This window comes from Aulonocara sp. 'chitande type north' Nkhata Bay, linkage group LG2, assembly GCF_057382095.1.
Source record: "Aulonocara sp. 'chitande type north' Nkhata Bay isolate Kocher_YH1m ecotype deep benthic linkage group LG2, A_spYH_male_GT1.1, whole genome shotgun sequence".
NCBI lineage: Eukaryota > Metazoa > Chordata > Actinopteri > Cichliformes > Cichlidae > Aulonocara > Aulonocara sp. 'chitande type north' Nkhata Bay.
In genome coordinates, this window is record NC_141345.1 from 31,054,184 (window position 1) to 31,072,378 (window position 18,195).

General features: G+C 40.3%; 1 protein-coding gene across 1 annotated transcript in view; it reads left to right on the forward strand.

Moving 5' to 3' along the window:
- Positions 1-18,195, forward strand: part of ankrd50 (ankyrin repeat domain 50) — a 40,722-nt gene that overhangs the window by 3,589 nt on the left and 18,938 nt on the right. Inside the window, exon 3 of the mRNA XM_086258946.1 lies at positions 15,587-15,819. Coding sequence (XP_086115072.1) covers positions 15,587-15,819 — 233 coding nt within the window. The remainder of the gene's footprint in view (positions 1-15,586; positions 15,820-18,195) is intronic.

The following is an 18,195-nucleotide window of genomic DNA, read 5'->3' on the forward strand; positions in this document are numbered from 1 at the left end:
GACATGTAATACGATCAAGATGGACTGTTATTGCAGACGGGGGCTTTAAACGGAGCTGCGTGTGTGCGTTACTTGCACGACTTGTCTACACAGTATAGGTCAGGCCGTCTATGCAACACAGGCTGGAATGCAGCACTGTACACACACGCTCACGTTTCTCATCTGGCCATCTGGTGATGCTTATTGTACCATCTCAGCATCACACACAGGAAGAAAAGTAGGTCAAATGTTCAGTAAGGTAAATCATTTTTCAATTACTCACCAGAGTCAACCTAACCCACTTTTTTTTTTTTTTTTTTTTAAAACCCACTCATTCCTAAGGGAATGCTTGTCTTGTCATCGTCTTGTAATCACAAGGCTTCCACCAATGATTCAGACTTCAGTTTGCCCCTCTGAGGTAAAACACAGGTTATCATAGAAACATTGAAAAATAGACTGAACCCAACAGGGACAGATTTTTCACTTCAGCTCTGCTCTGTGTCACTCTGAATGTTGAGGGCCTTTTGCGGACACTTCACTGAACCCAGCCTCGTTAAGCAAATATTCTGTAACACTCGAGACCTCAGGCTTTAAATCTGCAGACAACAAAGGCACAAGGCTTATTATCTCTGACTGTTGTGTTCGTCAGCCACATAAACAGTTGAGTAAATGCCTTATCGCCATCTCAGGTGTAAAAGCATCCCAGGCGCTGTTGTACACAAAAATCTGAACAGATCCCCTGCTGATCGAGATGCTATCTGGATTCAGGAAGTCAAGATTGCATCTGGCAGTGGCATTTAGAAAAGTACAAAACAAAGAAGGACGTGGAACAGTGTTATTCTATGAGTAGTAATTTACATCAGGACTAACGTTTACACAGGGATTCACATCTTGTTTTGATTCAACTACCTTTGGGTTCACATTTATTGCAATAAAAGTCACACAAGTTTCATTTAGTTAAGGGTCTTGTTTAACACGTTTTTTTTTTTTTTTTTTTTTTTTTTTTTGAGGAGCTGTTGACCCCCTCCTCCTCCTCCCCTGCCTTCCAGCTGTGATTTTAAACATTACCTAGTGAGTGAGTGCAAGAGGCCCTGCAAAATTCTTTGGCCTAGTCAAAGACAAACAAGTCAGTTTTGGTAGTAATCACCAGCACTGTGTTAATACAATGGGTTTACATGGGTTTACGTCCACTTACTTCCACTCCGATACCACAACTAACCAAAATTTGGACATTTTAATAAATCCCTGCACATTTTTATGTTGTAATCCTTAATTTCAGTGTTTTATTGCTGACAGGTTACAAACAGATGTAGCATGAGCAGTGACTTTAATAATAAGAAGCAAATGTACTATTTAAATGAAGAATATCTTCAAAGTAGAGTTAATTTTTAAGTATCACTAGAACAATCTTGCATTTTAAGATGGGTCCTGTGGACATGATGATTAAATTAACAATAAATGGCAATCAAGTGAATAAACAGAATTAAAGCAAGTTCTTAAAATTTACCTGATTATCTACTCATTGATTCATTGATTGGATACTTATCTGTCGGTCCAGTATCTCTGTTAAAGGACAGATCAGTTCAGTTTTGATGTTAGTTCATGTTTACTAGATCAGATGTCAGCAGTGCATCCGTAAACCTGCGTGTGGAGCTAGTGCTAATGACGAAAGGTCAGGACTTTGGAGGCATTTCACGCTGGCACACAACAAGTTTTGTTCATTTCTTTGCAGTTATTTGTAACTTTACCGATTCAACAGCAAACGGTGATTCGACGATGACGGAAAAGAGCAGTCGATGGAGGTTTTCCTTGTTTCCCCCGCTCTTAAGTCCAATTTGCTCAATCGGATGAATTTCCATCTTAACTCATTCACTGCCATTGACGTCTATAGACGTCAATTACGTTTTTCAATGGGAGGGGCTAGAATACGTATGTACATTTTATTTTTTCATATATTTGTAAATAAATTGTTTTGATAAAACATAACCTTTCTCAGTGTTATTTCTGTTTTATAGAAGTGAAAAACTATTTTATATGTTAGAGGTGTCACAAAGCAAGAAATATTAGTGTCAAAGGCACTTTTCTGCTTGAAATGTATTTTTCACAAAAAGCACGTTTTCTCCCTTTTTTTGGTCAAAACAGCCATTTTTGGTGGAACCCACCTCTCTTCTACAGCTGATTACTAAAGAATGGAAAATGGTAGAAACAAGCTTTTTTTTTTTTTTGGATGAAAGAAGAGAGTCTGTTCTTCATTTTGGTAGGTTCAGCGTTTATATGATCATAACACACAGTTTTCTGTGGCTCTTCAAAAATGAGTAAAAATGCTCAAAAACCCTGGCAGTGGGGAGTTACCTGATTTGAAAATGGCTGGCAGTGAATGAGTTAACCTGTCTGTCAACTGCTCTGTAAAGTTTGCAAAGGAGCAAGTGGTGAAACAGAGAGCAGTGGAGGCAATACAGGAAAGAGGCACAGAAAAGCAATAATTCAGAAATCTACATGGGAATTTATGCTTTCAAGTTTCTCAAATCCTGTTTTTTTTATTTTTAATTTTTTGTATGTTGGATAGACAAAAACATCTGAAATGCTTTTTCTGAGTTTTTTTGGCCTAAAATAATAGAAAGGAAATAATCCGAAGGTCAGTAAAAAAAAGAAAAATCTGTGGCCTTAATCGTAACATTAACAAAAAAATCCTTTAATAGATTATTATCATGACTTTAGTTCTTTTAGCCAGACTTTCTATAAAGTCTTTTTTAATTCATGCCTGCATCAAAAGGCAGTTTCACCTTTTAATTTGCCCTTTGTGTGCTTCAAGTCTGCCAGTGCCAGCGTGTGTCTTGTTCAGACAATAAACTTCATAAAATAAACTTTGGTACATTCACTGCTTGCCGTCAGAGCTATCTAAAGGCTTTGACACTTGAGTTGCAGTGTATCATCAAAGATTCGACTTCCAGACAAAGCCAAAGCACATTCCTCTGTCTTTATCGCTTCTTCTGTAGTCTGTGTCTTAGCGCTATCAAAGGCCACTGCCATGTTTTGACTGGAGTCCTCCCGTTTGAATCCGTTTGTGATTTTTAAACAACCAGTCAGCCTCCTGTCATCCAACATGCGTCACTTTCTCCCTTCAGGACAAAAGAGCTGGCTTCGAATAGGTGGAATTAACTCAGTCGCGTTGGTCAAATGACAGGCAACAGTTGCTTTTTTTTTTTTTTTTTTCCCTGATGGGACAAAGCAGGCTTTTAGTGTAGGTGTGACTTATATGTGGATCTGTTGTAAGGCTATTATCCAGTAAGCAGGAGTTAAGTTTGAATTGCAGCTGGATGAGTTTCTATTTTTATAGAAAGGGCACAGACTTCAGAAATGATGAATGACTGTGGCTTTAACTGGTGAAAAAGATTTGAACTTTCTTGGCAATGTTTTATTCCCTGAAGAATTGTCTGTGGAAGAAATTGATGATGCAGTTTTGAGATTTTCCTAAAAGATAGTTAGAAATGTTGATTTTCTGGCAGCTTCATCAGACGGTTCTTTGTAAAAGATTTTGCTTGTTGCTTTGTTCCAAACAACTGTTGATACTCTGGAAAAATAGTCACATCAGTCAAAGCTAAAGAAAAATTAGATCAGCTGTTCTTGCCTCCAGTGAGATCATGAATATTGTTAAACCTTTTTTTCCCTAGTCATTTTTTTTAGACAGTATTGCAACAATGGGATTTCCTTTTTAAGCATCTTGACATGTGACCGATTATGCCAGAGAGATAAATGTAGTGACGTTTGCGAAGGCCTCTGATCTGATTGTTACCTAAACAAGAGAAAGCTTTAAATAATATAAAATTAACGTAAAACTGTGACCTCACCCATATTGGCTGCCCGAGTCTGAAGTAAAACTAACCAAGCGGGAGCTCTGCGGTGTTTTTTTCTCTTTGTGTTGACTTTTTGACTGTTACACGTTGGGCGGCCGTGCTTATTGGGGTTAAGGGACCTTAAATGAAAGCAGCTCGCTGGCTTTCATGTGGTGCACGGCTGTGGAAAACTCGCTGCAGATTAGGCCCACATTTTAGAAACCAAAAAAAGACTCCCAGTGTGACGCATCAGCTCCAGTAGAGCAGATGAGGAGAAATGGCAGCACTGGTGTGGCTGCACCGATGACTCAGCAATCTAATGCCAACGTCTGTCTCCACACCACCGGCTATGTGTGTACTTTTTGTTAGAGCTTATTTGTTTGTGGATATGTCTGCCTACATGCTGCATGTGGATATACAAAACTGATTCATGTAATTGTTACCCTCACACACTCACAGTCAGCATTGCTGCAAGTTTATACTCATTCATGAAGTGGAGCTCCTTTCTGATTGTTCATTTAGTCTACAGAATATTGGATAATTGTGGAAAATGTAAATCATGTTTGTAGAACCCAAGATTAAATCTCCATATGATCTCACAGTCTAAATAAAAGTCTCTAATTTATTAGGGCTTGGAACAGAGGAAAACAGCAAATCCTAGCTTTTTTCAAAGCTAGACTTGCTGAATGTTTGCCTGACATATTACTTAAATGGTTAAAGCCCCTGAAAACTTGATGAAAACTTGATGAGTCAGTTACAATTTGAAACTTTCAAATTAAATACAAGCAAACTTCTAAGACTTTCTAGTGTTTGAATGGTTTAAAGAAAAGGGTTAAAAACAAACTGGACAAGTCTTCTGTGGCTCATCCGGATTGTGTGGGTGTGTTTTAAACCCGTTTGATTGATAATGGTCTGGAAACCTAAGCAAACAATCCCACAACTGTCATCGCATTTTGCTGCAGAACCCTGATTGGTAGAGATGAATATGAGATCACCTTTTTCCACCAGAGTTCCACCCACTTGAATTCTAAGGAGCTTGGAAGAAAAGTGTCTGGACTTCTTTAAGTCTCCTTGAAGATGTTTCACCTCTCATCCGAGAAGCTTCTTCAGTTCTAAGAGCAGTTGGTGGAGAGTCCCAGTTTTTAAGCCCTACCACATGTGGGACCACCACATGTCCCAGTGGATACTGGACTACCTCACAGAACGTCCACAGTATGTGAGGACACAGGGCTGTGTCTCTGACATGCTGGTCTGCAGTACTGGGGCCCCACAGGGAACTGTGCTGGCACCGTTCCTCTTCACCCTCTACACTGCACACTTCTCCATCAACTCCCCACGCTGCCACCTACAGAAGTTCTCTGACGACTCTGCCATAGTCTGCCTCATCACAGGTGAGGACGACTCAGAGTACAGACAGTGGACTCTGGACTTTGTTGACTGGTATCAGCAGAACCACCTGCTGATCAACGCCGGGAAAACCAAGGAGTTGGTGGTGGACCTCTGGAGACGCAGACCCACCACACTGACACTGGTGAACATCCAGGGAGTGGACATTGAGATAGTGGACTCTTATAGGTACCTGGGTGTTCACCTGAATAATAAACTGGACTGGAGCCACAACACTGATGCTCTTTACAGGAAGGGTCAGAGCAGACTCCACATGCTGAGGCGGCTCAGGTCATTTGGAGTACAGGGAGCGCTTTTAAAGACCTTCTATGACTCTGTGGTGGCATCTGTCATTTTTTTACAGTGTTGTATGTTGGAGCAGCGGTTTATCGGCAGCTGAGAGGAAGAGGTTGGATAAACTCATCAGGAAGGCCAGCTCTGTTCTGGGATGCACCCTGGACCCAGTGCAGGTGGTGGGAGACAGATGGACTCTGGCCAAAATAACATCTCTGATGGACAGAGTCTCCCACCCCATGCATGTAAATGTTGCTGAACTGCAGAGCTGCTTCAGTGACAGACTGCTGCATCCTCGATGCATGAAGGAGTGTTTCCGCAGGTCCTTCCTCCCTGCAGCTGTCAGACTGTACAATCAGAACTGCTCCCAACAAACATAGATGTTTACATCTGTGCTGAAACTGCAATAAGTTAATTAACCGATTCGGACTACAACCTGGTTTACCTCTTATCTGTAGTTATCTTTATTTAATTTAATAACTGTACAGTACTCTCTGTATATAGTAACCATTGTCCTTAATGTAAATATGTAAGAAAAATTGTGTATCTTTCTGTTCTGTGTCCTGTGTACTGTTTGTTTGTATATGTGTCTTTTTGGCTGCTGTTACAACCAAATTTCCCCTTGTGGGACAATTAAAGGATTATTCTATTCTATTGAAGTGTATTCGAGAAACTTAAAGAAGTCCAGATGCTTGTCTTTCCAAGCTCCTTAGCTTACGATGACCTTGACGGACACCCACTTTCAACCCATCGAAACAACTAAGGACCAAAAACAAAGACAAATTTTGCTCATTGGAGCACTTCTCGGGGGCTTTAATCGAATATTGAGATTATTTTTAGAAAGCAGAAAGCTTCAGCATCACTCTGCTGCCCTTTGTTACCAGAAATCTGTGAATCCAGGTAAAACCTCTGCTTGAAGGTTTACCTGTCAGTGCTGAAATCCTTCCCATTGTGTGTATTTGTGTGCTTAAGCTGCATGGACCCAGCTGTGGGTCTGTGTACATCTGTGTGTGAAGAGAGCAGGAGCACAGCAGAGTACTGGATGAGGACAAGAGGGAGGGGAGGGGGGCCCAAAAAGGATAAAATTTCAGATTCCTTTGACGGTATTGGATAGCTGGCCAGGAATGCACACCTCGTCTGGGTTGGGAAGAGCTCGGGGGGATTTGGAATAGTTATGGTATGAGGAGGTATGCATGGTGGCAATGAAAGAAGTGTGTTTACACTTTGTCAAATCATTAAAGAGCATCATTATATAGATGCATAACGTTGAATGAGGAGATCCCGTTTTATTATAATTTATCAAGAAATTGGTCCATTTTGAACAACTACAATTGGAATTACTTTGGGTAATAAGTTGACTATAATACTCTCACACAGTGAACAGTGTAGTCATTGTGTGTGATCAGTCTCGTGAGATGCTTTCAAATAAAAAAATAAAAGTCATGAGACTCACATTTTAGTTAATCTAATCTTTATCACTTTAGCAATGGTCTATTAAGAAGATTCTTTTCGGACTTGCCTTTGAAAGCTGTAGCTGTTTTTGCATGAAAGCAACTTGGATCTCTTTTCATATGCTTCTCACTTCCCCCTGACCAAGCAGTCTCCAACACACCATTTCTCGGTCAAGCAGGAGGCATTTGTCTGCTGAGGGATTCAGCGCAGAATTGATCGTGCAAATCCATTAAGAAGAGATCAGATTCTTGCATTGTCCAGCAGGTTTAAAGAACCGCTGAAGAGAACACTTTTCAAATACTTACAGGGCTTTTCTAAAATGATTTTTGTTTTGTTACTTTTGTGTTATGTCAGATAATCTGCCTTCAAGGTTTATACACCTGTTTTGATGCCACAGGCTAAAGCGTGGCCTGAAGTGGAGCATGGCTGAGATGTCGGAGCCCTTTTCCCAAATCCTCGGATACTTAAGACGTCAATATAGTAATTCATTTTTCTACCAATGGCACAAGTAGGTGCAGCTTTTCATGCTGTATGCCCACATTATAGCCTGACATAAACCCCCACCTATTGCAAATGTGGTGAACACTATACAATGTTCAAAAAATAATGCTGTCTCAAATTACTCTAAATAAAAGAAGAAATACACCAGATCAGCTACGGTCTTAGAGTTGTCATTAAGCTGTCAAAAATGATACTCACATATTTTGTCATACTTTTTCTGTTATTGTTTTATGGTTGTCCATAAACTGCCTTTAAAAAATCTTTTTTTATAGGGAATCTTTTAAAAAATATATAATTCAATTGAAAAATTAATAAATTAAGATGTAAAGGGTGGTGGTGGACACAAGTTCATCAAGAAGAGGAGTTGGGCCCTAACTAGGCTTTGTTTTGACTCTAAAGTCTGCCTCGCAAGGGCAGCCGCCGGTCGTTGGCAGTCTGCTTCCACCTGGGAATGTCTGCGGGGGCAGATGAGGCGAAGAGAGAGCCCCAGGAGGCAGTGGACTCAGATGCCTGCTTGAGACATGCTCAGCAGCCAGTGGGTGAATATTAGAGAGCTGGTGCAGACATCTGAAAGTTGGATTGGGTAAGAGACCCTGAACAGTTTGGAGACACTAAGGAACCAATAACCCACCTACAGCTTTAACTGTGAAACTTTGAGAGATTTACATCCTGTAGATGCGTCTTGTTGACCGAAGGCTTTCCGTCATCCTGGCTGAAGCTGCTCTAAGCAGCAAGTGAGTTTAGTGTGGGTTTGAATTTCTCTGCTGTAAAGGAAAGGTGTGCGCTTGATTTGCTGCAAGTGCTTCATAGCAAAATTTAATGCAAGACAGTAATAATTTTCGCATTATTCCCACTTCCATAATCATTCAAAGCAGAACTGATACTTAAATTATTTGGTCACCCAGCCCCAGGTCTACCTGCAGTTCTGGCAGTAGTCATATGTCTGTCTGGTTGTGGATGGAAATATTTGTCAGAAGTTGATCCCTTTTAGTTGTGATGGTTGGAGCCTTTGTGGATTGGGGTTTTCAGTTAAGATGCTAGTTACCCTTAGATTTAGACAAGGTCACACTTCCACAGTTAGCTCATTCCTCCACCTGACAAAAATAATGTCTCTCTTCTGAAAGGCTGTTGAACTCTCACCTTTTTCCTTCTGAAAGTAACACTGGAAATTGAATGCTCACTAAGAATTTGTTGGGATGAGTGAATTCACATGAATGCCAAGGTTTTCTAGCTGAATACTGGATTGTGAGGCGATAAGGTTGTTTGCTTTTCTTGACAGTGGTTTATTTGCTGTGGCTGATGAGTGTAAAATTTCAGTTTCTGTTATTTGATGTGGTATTTTTTTCTATTTTAGATAAATTAGTCCTGAACACATTGATATTTTGTAAGAAATCTGTTTAATATATTTACAGGATGTAAACACAATCTTAGAGGCTTTACAGTTGGGTATCTCTATTTAGATTACACGTTTACTGTTTTTTCTAAGAGACAACTCGAATGTCTTTTTGCTGATTAGGCAGCACTAAATGTACCATACTGGTGCACTTAGTGCAACATACTGGTGGCTTTGTCAGGCTAGACATGAACAGAGTGGTGCGTTTTAAGCAAAATGTTTGTGTGGGTGTGCTAATGTGGTTCACGATGACATTATTTGAAAAGTCAAAGGATCACCGAAGTTAATAGCAGCCATCTTAGTTGGCTTTTTACTCCAAACGGGAAATGTCAACCTCAAAGTGGTGTTGGAATAAAAGTGAAGGGATCACCGAAGTCAACAGACTGTGTCCTTTGGGGACCTGGAATGGCAATCCATCAAGAAGTAATTTAAATACCCAAGTCAGGAGTAAAGTGGTGGGATAAATAATAAATTGTCATAATTTTTTTTTTTTTAAATCGAAATTATAAATCTATTATAATTCAGCCCTGTCCATGAAACAACATACAGTCCTGCAGAGTCTTGTGAAAACTAAATATATCCTTACTCTCTTAATTCCTATAGAATCAGTAAGTAGTAGCCATGTGCTGATAATCAAATGGACTTGATTACTTGATCATCAGCGTGTGTGATATTGTGCCATTTACAGGTCAGGAGAGTTCAGATGTGTCTTAACACAATTCCACAATCTTCCCAAGAGGGGATGTCCCCAACAGATTTATCTAAAGGTTGGACTATGCAGTCCAAACTTTAGGTAAACCCCAAAAGCATCGGGTCTCACAGACTACAGGCCTCAATTGGCATATTAAAAGTTGATCACGGCACAATTAAAAATTGAGTCAACAAGGATGGCTTGCTTGTAAAGGTTGTCAAGCGAAGGCCTCTTTTCTCAAAAAACAGCATAGCAGCACATTTTAAGGCTTGCCAACCTGGATCTGAATAAACTAATAGACCGCTGTGTCCTTTGGAGAGATGAGACCAAAGTGGAGATGTCTGAATTTAAGGCAAAGCACCACTTTGGCAAAAACCAAACGCTTACTGTCATCTCGGTTGTTGGCAACTGCAATTGACAAAGGCTACCTCATGTCATCATTATTGGCTTAAACTTCTCATACCACCTGTCAAGCAAGGTGGCCGAGGGGCAGCGAAATTGGTCATGAACTGTCTCGTAGCTAAAAAGAACTATGATTAAATGCCTGTGAACCTCAACGGACAGAAGTAATGTTGAAATGAAGAGAATTCATCCACCACGACATAAGAGACTGATAAGTCATTCAGAAAATGAGGAGAATAAGTTATTGATGCGAAATGAGGTTCTGCAAGCTATTGAATCATGGGCCGTACTTGCTTCTTACAAGCTCACATAGAGAACGAGAAGTGTGTGCAGAGTAGCTTTATGTCAGGGGGGATGTTAATAAAATGGTGCCGTTAATCAGAAAAATGTCATGACATGTTTTAAGCTCATATTCCACTCCAACAAAATACAGTTGTTTGAGTTTAATAGGGATTTTTTTTTTAACATCACCTAATTCTCCGCTCAGTCATTTTGAACAAATGATTATCATGCCCATTTCAGTATTTTTGAAAAGCAACTAGTTTTCTGCTGCAAGGTTGACATCCTCAGAGGATTATCTGTCTAATAACTCAAATTAATGTAAATATGCCAGTCCAAAGCTTACATAAGTGCTGTTCTGCTCCTGTGTAACCACTCTGGATCAGACAACATTTTTTTGTTTTTGTTAAAGCTTAAAAGTCCAGCTTTTTTCAGTGCATAAATGTTTTCCCCAAGTCTGTAATAAACCCATAGAATTGCAATTTATGTCCAATCAGATGAAACTGGAGTTGGATGATAACAGATTGAGCAGGAAACAAGACCATATGGTCGATCCCAACATAATGGGAAGAATACAGTTAAAGTGTGTGAGCCTCTTTGTTCAGAACATTTTGCCCACAGCACCAGTCACTCTTATTGTTCTTGTCAGTGTGATTACTTTCGACGGGATGATTGCAGTAATATAATTCATAATGTACGAATCGCAAAGGAAACTGTGAGCAAACGATCTGCAAGCTAGTCGTCCCTTTCAGTTTGGATGAGCCGGTGTATGAGTCAGCTGATGTCATTGAGCTCTGTGGTATTAAATTGTCTTGACTTTGCAAAGATGCTAAGCAGGCTTCCTCCAAATTGACTCAATACTAAATGAAGAGAGAGAGGGGTTTTTTTTTTTTGCTTTGTTTTTTAAAAGCAAAGGCCTCGCTTCAACTTTTGTCTTTTTAAGCCATTATGGAGGAAAGCTTTGTCGGTATCTCTCCGTGTTGTGATCTGTCTGAAGCTAAGAGCTAAACTCCGCTGCTGGTTATTCTTCAATTAACAGAGCAGTGTCAAGGCCATGCATGGATCTTATTTTCTAATCATAGTTTTGGTGTGCATACAGTGTGTGGGTATGGGCTAGCTCTCTAAAATGAGCTGCGTAAATTTACAAGGCACTGGCTCGGTGCCCAGCGCTGCCTTGTCGCCCCAGACATCTTCACTGGAAGCTTCGCTTTGACCATTGTGGTGGGAGTGACGGCTGCCGCAGTCGCGAATACAACATGACAGATGGTGACTGTGTTAGGTGCATTTCACATCCCCCTCTTCTACTTTTTCTTTTCCTTTTTGCTCTAGACTTAAATGGCAATTGGCATTGGGTTGGGCATATGTTAAGGATTTGAACAAGAACTAAAAGGTTGGTAAAAAAGTCAGAGACCACCATGTGAAGCTTAAATACTTTTGGTTTTCTGGTCCAGGTATGCTGCAGGTTTGTCTGGCAAACTAAATCAGCTTTTCCTGAGCTCATTTTCTCTCCATGTCCCACATCCCGCTAAGTTTCCTTTGTCTGCAGTCCTTGTCTTTTGACTCTTTGACAGCCCGAAAGTAGCTGAATAGTGAGAGAAGAATGGCTCTTTGTTTCGACCGCTTGCTGTCGCTGTGGATTTGATTGTCTCAGTAGGCAACATGGCCTCAAACATGACTATTCACACACTGACACACACAGTCACCCCTGTGGATGGACATTCCTTTTGGCAGGGCTCCCAGATGGCACTGCAGGTTCTGTGCGGGCTGCGACCATAAGAAGGAGTGATTGACTGTGTTTCTCAAAGGCTGAGCAGCATCACACTGGAGTGTGAAGGTTATAAAACCATAACTCTGTTTTGTTTTGTTTTTTTGTTTTTTTTTTTGTTGTTTTTTTGTTTTTTTGCTGTTGAGAGTTCAGATTTCTCTGTAAAGTCTTCAACAAAAGTTGAAGATTCACAGAAACATGTATAACTATTGATTGTTGACTTTGGACGGATTTCATCTGGTACTGAAATGACCAATTAAAAGAGAACAAACTTTTAATTCCAGCTTTTTAATTATGATTGATTGCTACTTTTCCAATTATAACATCAGTAATTTGGAGGTTATGTCTGTTTAGAAAAAAGAACATATTTTGAAGAGATTGCCTTGGGCTATCGAAACAACAATAGAATAGAATAGACATTGGATTTGCTTTTAATTTCCTGAATACTAGAAGTTAGGGTGTTATACGAGTCCCATATTGTCAGATTTCTGTATAACATAAAAGTACCGTAATTGTCGGGCTATAAGCCGCTACTTTTTGCACCAGCTTTGAACCCTGCGGCTTTTAGTCAGGTGCGGCTTTTCTATGGATTTTCCATGATTTTTGTGATATCGTAAGACGATTTGTTTTGTTTGTTCCGCTGTTGTACGGCACTACGTTGCCTGGCGGAAGGATCGGGGTTCAAGAGTGGTATGTTAGTCACATGTCCGTCCGCCAGGCAACGTAGTGCCGTACGAAGTAGCACGAAAAACAAACTTCAAAGTAGCGCTACGCATTCAGCGGGAGGCGTGGATGACGAGCGGCGATAAACTTGCGAAAAGCAAGTTATGCCCAACTCCACCGGTGGATTCTGACAGTGTGGAAAAGTGCGAAAACATCCACGATCACCAACGGATTTTGAAGGGCTGGACTGCTGCATGATGGAGAGGAGGACACCGCCACGGCCCTTCTGAGGGTGTTCGACTCTGACACTGACAACGAGGATTTCTTTGGTTTTGAAAGTGACAACGAAGGAGAGAAGCGGAGAGTGGATGACGAAGCCATCCTGAGCCAGTTCGTTTCCGACATTGGAGAAGAGGACTTTGGTGGTTTTAGAGCGCAGGAAGAAGAGAAAGATGGTGAATGACTGACTTTTCTTCTTGTTAAAGCTGTGTCACTGCACCTGAGCCTAAAAGGTAGTCCGAATCTATTTTTCTGGTGTGCTGTAGGTTACTGTTATGTACTACATGTGCAAATATGTACCCATAACTTGTTTTTCAAAATATTAATAAAAGGGGTGTGTCTCCAAACAGCCATCTCTTTCCTGACAATTCCCTTTGTGCATATTCTCTTACATATGATAAGTCAACATTGAAACACCTGCGGCTTTTAGTCAGGTGCGGCTAATGTATGTACAAAACAGGATTTTCCCCTGATTTTAGCTTGTGCGGCTAATATTCAGGTGCGCTTTGTAGTCCGGGAAATACGGTATTTATTTTATTCTATCAGAGTTTTGGGGATTTTTTTTTTTTAGTCGAAGTTCTTTTAGTATTCAAGAAGAATTAATTGTAGAAGTGGCGTCTTTTGTATTTTAGACTGAAATTGCATCCCAAATAACATGGCTTTTCCTGCACTCATGTTCATTACGGACAATAAATTGAAGTAAAATTTAGGTCTTGAATGGTAGAACCTCAAAAAGGGAATGTCTTTGCAGCCGCAGGGTTAGTAACAGGCTGTTGAACATCCAAAAAACATCTTGTTAAAATTGCGTCTTGGTGTTTTATGACAACGCTTACAAGCAATGTCAGTTCCATTAAAGAAGAGTGGTAGTTAAAGAGACCATCCCATCATCCGGAAGGTGACTGATTTTTATCTGCGCGGCAGCTACCCTAAAAGATCCTCAAATGCCCCGCAGCCACGTCTACTCTTGAGTCAAGTTTTTATGTTGAGTAATCAATTTGTTCAACCTCCTTTAAATGTTTAATTAACCTAGACCCAGAGTAAAATGTCACTAATATGAAATCCTCAGATCCTTTATCACAGCCAGCTGAGCTGGAAGCAATTTTGTGAGTATTAGGAGATGACATTTTCCCCAGGCAGACATCTTATGGGGGATTCAAACTAGTTGCAGTCACAGTGGAACAGAAGTCCTGCGAACAAAAATTAGTTCAGTGTACATTTACGTGTGATCTGCATATTAGCCTTGAAGCAGAATCATGCCTCACTTACATTTGGACTTTCATAAACAGTTAATGTGGCATATGCTTAAAATACACATTTGCTTTCTTACTGAATGCTACAGTTTTTTGTTTTTTTTTTAATGGATGTTAATGTTCAGGCATCAATTTTAATGTTATTGGGAGATCAGTTGAGATTCGACTTGAAGAAAATATCCATGTTTAGTTGTGGTTAAAGTTGCAAAACACTTTTCTCCTTCCGCATCTTTGGCATAATCTCAAAGCTGAAAATCTAGTTGTCGGGCAAAGTTTTTTCACTGGGGGGGGTGGTAGGCGGACGAATTATAGTGATTGTATCATCTGTAAATCTCTCTTTGAGCGCAGATCATCGGTAGCAGGCCTGTTAATGGATCCAATTTGAGCTGGATGGAGATGTACTTAAACACCTTTGCTCTCCCTATTTAAACAGTTTAACTGAAATTGGTTGTGTTGTGACTCTTGTGTCCTTGTAAAGCCACTGTTTCACTGTATTAGACCAACTGTTTGTATTCATCTTGAAGCGAAGCACTTGCTGTGCAGAGAATGTCAATAGTATGTTTATTACTATTACTAACAGTTTTTATTTCATAAGCATGAATATCTGAGCTCATTAGAAGGGGAAATAAAAACATGCATCACTTTCTGGGTAAATAAGAGTGAATATAGAATTTAGCTAGCTAAACCAACATAAAAAAATAAAAGTGACAATGCACTGACCTATCAAGGTTTAGGTAGTTTTTTTTGTTTGTTTTTTTTGTTTTTTTTTTACTCTTTATGTCAAGATAGGTTGACAGATGATGTCAGGACAGAGTCTACATGGATTAGGATGTTTGTAGATGACCCTGATCTGCAGTCAGAGTAGGGAGCAGGTGGAAGATGGTCTGGAGTGTTGGAGGTATGCTCTAGTGAGAAGTGGAATGAAAGCCGGTGGAGGCAAGACAGAATATGTGTGTGTGAATGAGAGGGAGACAGTTGTAACAGGGAAGATGCAAAGAGTGGAGGTACATGACTTTAAATACATGCTACAAAAAGACAGGAGGCCGAACTGGAGGTGGCAGAACTGAAGATTTTAAGACTTTTACTGGGAGTGGCCAACAACATTACATTAGTGTACATTGGAGGGACACCACAGGTGTAGCTGGTAAAGACGCAAGCTTAACATGGTTTGGACATATGTAGAGTACCAAGGCTGTTTGATATGAAGCTGCTAGGCAGGAGAAGAAGCAGAAAATTAGAAGATTCATGGAAGTAGTGAAAGGGAACATGCAGATGAGTATGCTAGAGACCAGAATCTGCAGTGGCAACCCCTGAAAGAAGATGATTTATGTCATCAATTGAACAAAATCAAAAAGATGAAAACATTGTAACAGATTTTTTTTTTTCTTTCTCCTTCCATGTCTCATCCTTTTTCATCAGGTGTGTACTCCTGCCTCTCTTGAGTGTGAAGCCTCCTCAGCAGGCACTCTTCCTGCTTGTGGACTCCATTGATGAAGGCAGTCAGCTGGGTGAGGGGGAACAGAGGTCCTCCCCAGGTTCTCCCAGGACCATTGCAGAGCTCCTGGCCAGTCACCATGAGTTTCTGCCTCCTTGGCTGCTGCTCATCTGCTCCGCACGACGACAGAACAAAGCCATTACCAAACTGTTCACAGGTAAATGGTTCAACTTTTCTCGTTGCTCAGTTAAGATAACTGTTCTCCAAGTGTAGAGGCAATTTTCCAAAAGCTTTAGGGTGTTACATGTAGTTTTTTAAAAATCAATACATCATTGTCAAAATCACTATGATACCATTATTACAACTGAGCTGAGCTGCTGAAAAGAGACAGTTTGATGTATGAGAAAGTACTTGCAATTGTCAGTACTGCTGTATGCTTGTTCCGCTTGATGGCAACCATTTTTCAGATTTAATAATACACATTTTGACAAAAAAAATACAGCAGTTACAAACAAAGCCTGCAGCATCATTCTTTTTTTTTTTTCCTTTTTTTTTGTCACTGCTTCGAATGCTTTCTAACATTATGACATGCCTGAAGGGATTAGTCACCACTGCAGACTTCTGTAAGAGATGCAGCTTTTCCTTGTCTTGTGACACTGTACCATACCCACTGCTATTATCTCCTTGTCAGGCCAGCAGCCTACTCTGTGGCGATGAGCTGGCATAACATTAATCAAAAACCTAACTGTGTGGGAGGAAGTTGCCTCTGCAGACTCACATTGCTGCGTGTCCCCCGTCTACCTTTCCAAAGCCATTGAATGTGGGAGCTTCTAGTGCCCTCACTTTACCTTTTTTACTGTTACACAACATCCCAGCAGTCTGAATAGTTGTGCTGCTCCCTCCTCAGGAGGTGCTTGCGGTCAGATTTGGGGATGAACAAGCTACATGCGTTCTTCCTTTTGTTCCTGCATAAATTATGAAATGCCTATGTTTGTATGATCAAATTCTCCAAAAGCAGTTCTATTTGTAGTGCTGATATTTCTATTGATTTTATATTGGATCGGGTATGATCGCGATTAGGTCTCTGTGCATAGTATGTACAGAAATGCATGGTAACAATATAATGTGCGCCTAAAATCCTATAAAATTAATAGGACCGGTAACAAGCATCCTTCTTTAATATCTAGTCCCAGCAGCAAATTAATTTGCTTGGCAGTCTGTTCATGTTCTGGCTTGTCTTCAGTGGATTATGTTGCTTGCCTCTTATCATTTTAGATAATACAAATAGTATTCCTGTATATATTCCAAATTAAATGCAACAGTGTAATTAGAATTAAGAGGTCACGCTCAAAGTTGTTTTCAGGACTCTTAAAATATGCTTTTCATATATACAGCAGGTAAAGTAAATCATGAACGCGTCACCAGTTTTCTTAGTAACTATATTTCTAAAGGTGCTATTGACATGAAATTTTCACCAGATGTTGGTAACCCCTCAATCCAATTCACACATGCAAAGTAATCAAACTATAACTGTCCATATTTTAAGTTGTTTGCAATAATGAGACATGACACAGGGAAAAGCTGTTGAACACATGAAGAAATGGAGGTGCAAAAAGACCTAGAAAGTCATGACAGCAGCTGAAATCTATCAGTAATTAGAAAGCAATCCTGCCACTTAATGCTAATGAATAACAGCTGGTTCAGTCCCTATAAAAAGGTATCTCATTACCAAAGATATACAACCCATGATGGGTAAAACCAGTGAGCTCTTGCAAGACCTTGCAACCTTATTTTTGCAACAGATACTGATGGCATTGGTTGCAGAAGAATTTCAAAACCACTTGAAGATTCCAGTGAGCGCTGCTGGAGCCATAATCCAGGAGTGGAAAGAATATCATTTCACCATAAACTGGCCACGACCAGGTTCTCCCAGCATGATTTCAGACAGAGGAGTGAAAAGAATTATCAGATGAGCTTTCCAGGAGCCAAGGACCACTTGTGGAGAGCTACACAAAGAGTTGGAATCAGCAGGAACAATTGTTTTAAAGAAAACAATAAGAAATGCAGTCAACCACCATGGCCTGTATGCACGCTCGCTACACAAGACTGTTGCTAAAGAAAAAGCATGTTGGAGCAAGTTTAAAGTTTGCTGAGAAGCTCAAAAGGCACTGCATAACATCCCAAAAGTAAATAAGTTTGGAGGTGGGACCATCATGGTGTGGGGCTGTTTTCCAGCATACGACAATGGCACGCGTCATATAATTAAAGGAAGGATAAATAGAAAACATATACAGAGACATTCCTAATAGGAAACTGCTGTCGTCAGGAGGGTGAAGACTAAACGAGGATGGATGTTTCACCAAAACAATGATCCCAAACACAGCTGAGGAAACTGTGTTGGTTTCAGAGAAAGACAATAAAGCTGCTAGAATGGCCGAGTCAAACACCTGCTCTCAATCCAATTGAAAATCTATGGAAAGAACAAAAGTTCATAGAAGGGGTCAAGGAAACCTTCAGGTATGTGTGTAAGAATGGGCCAAAATCACCCCTGAGCAATGCATGAGAAGAATTTCTCTATACAGGAGGCATCACC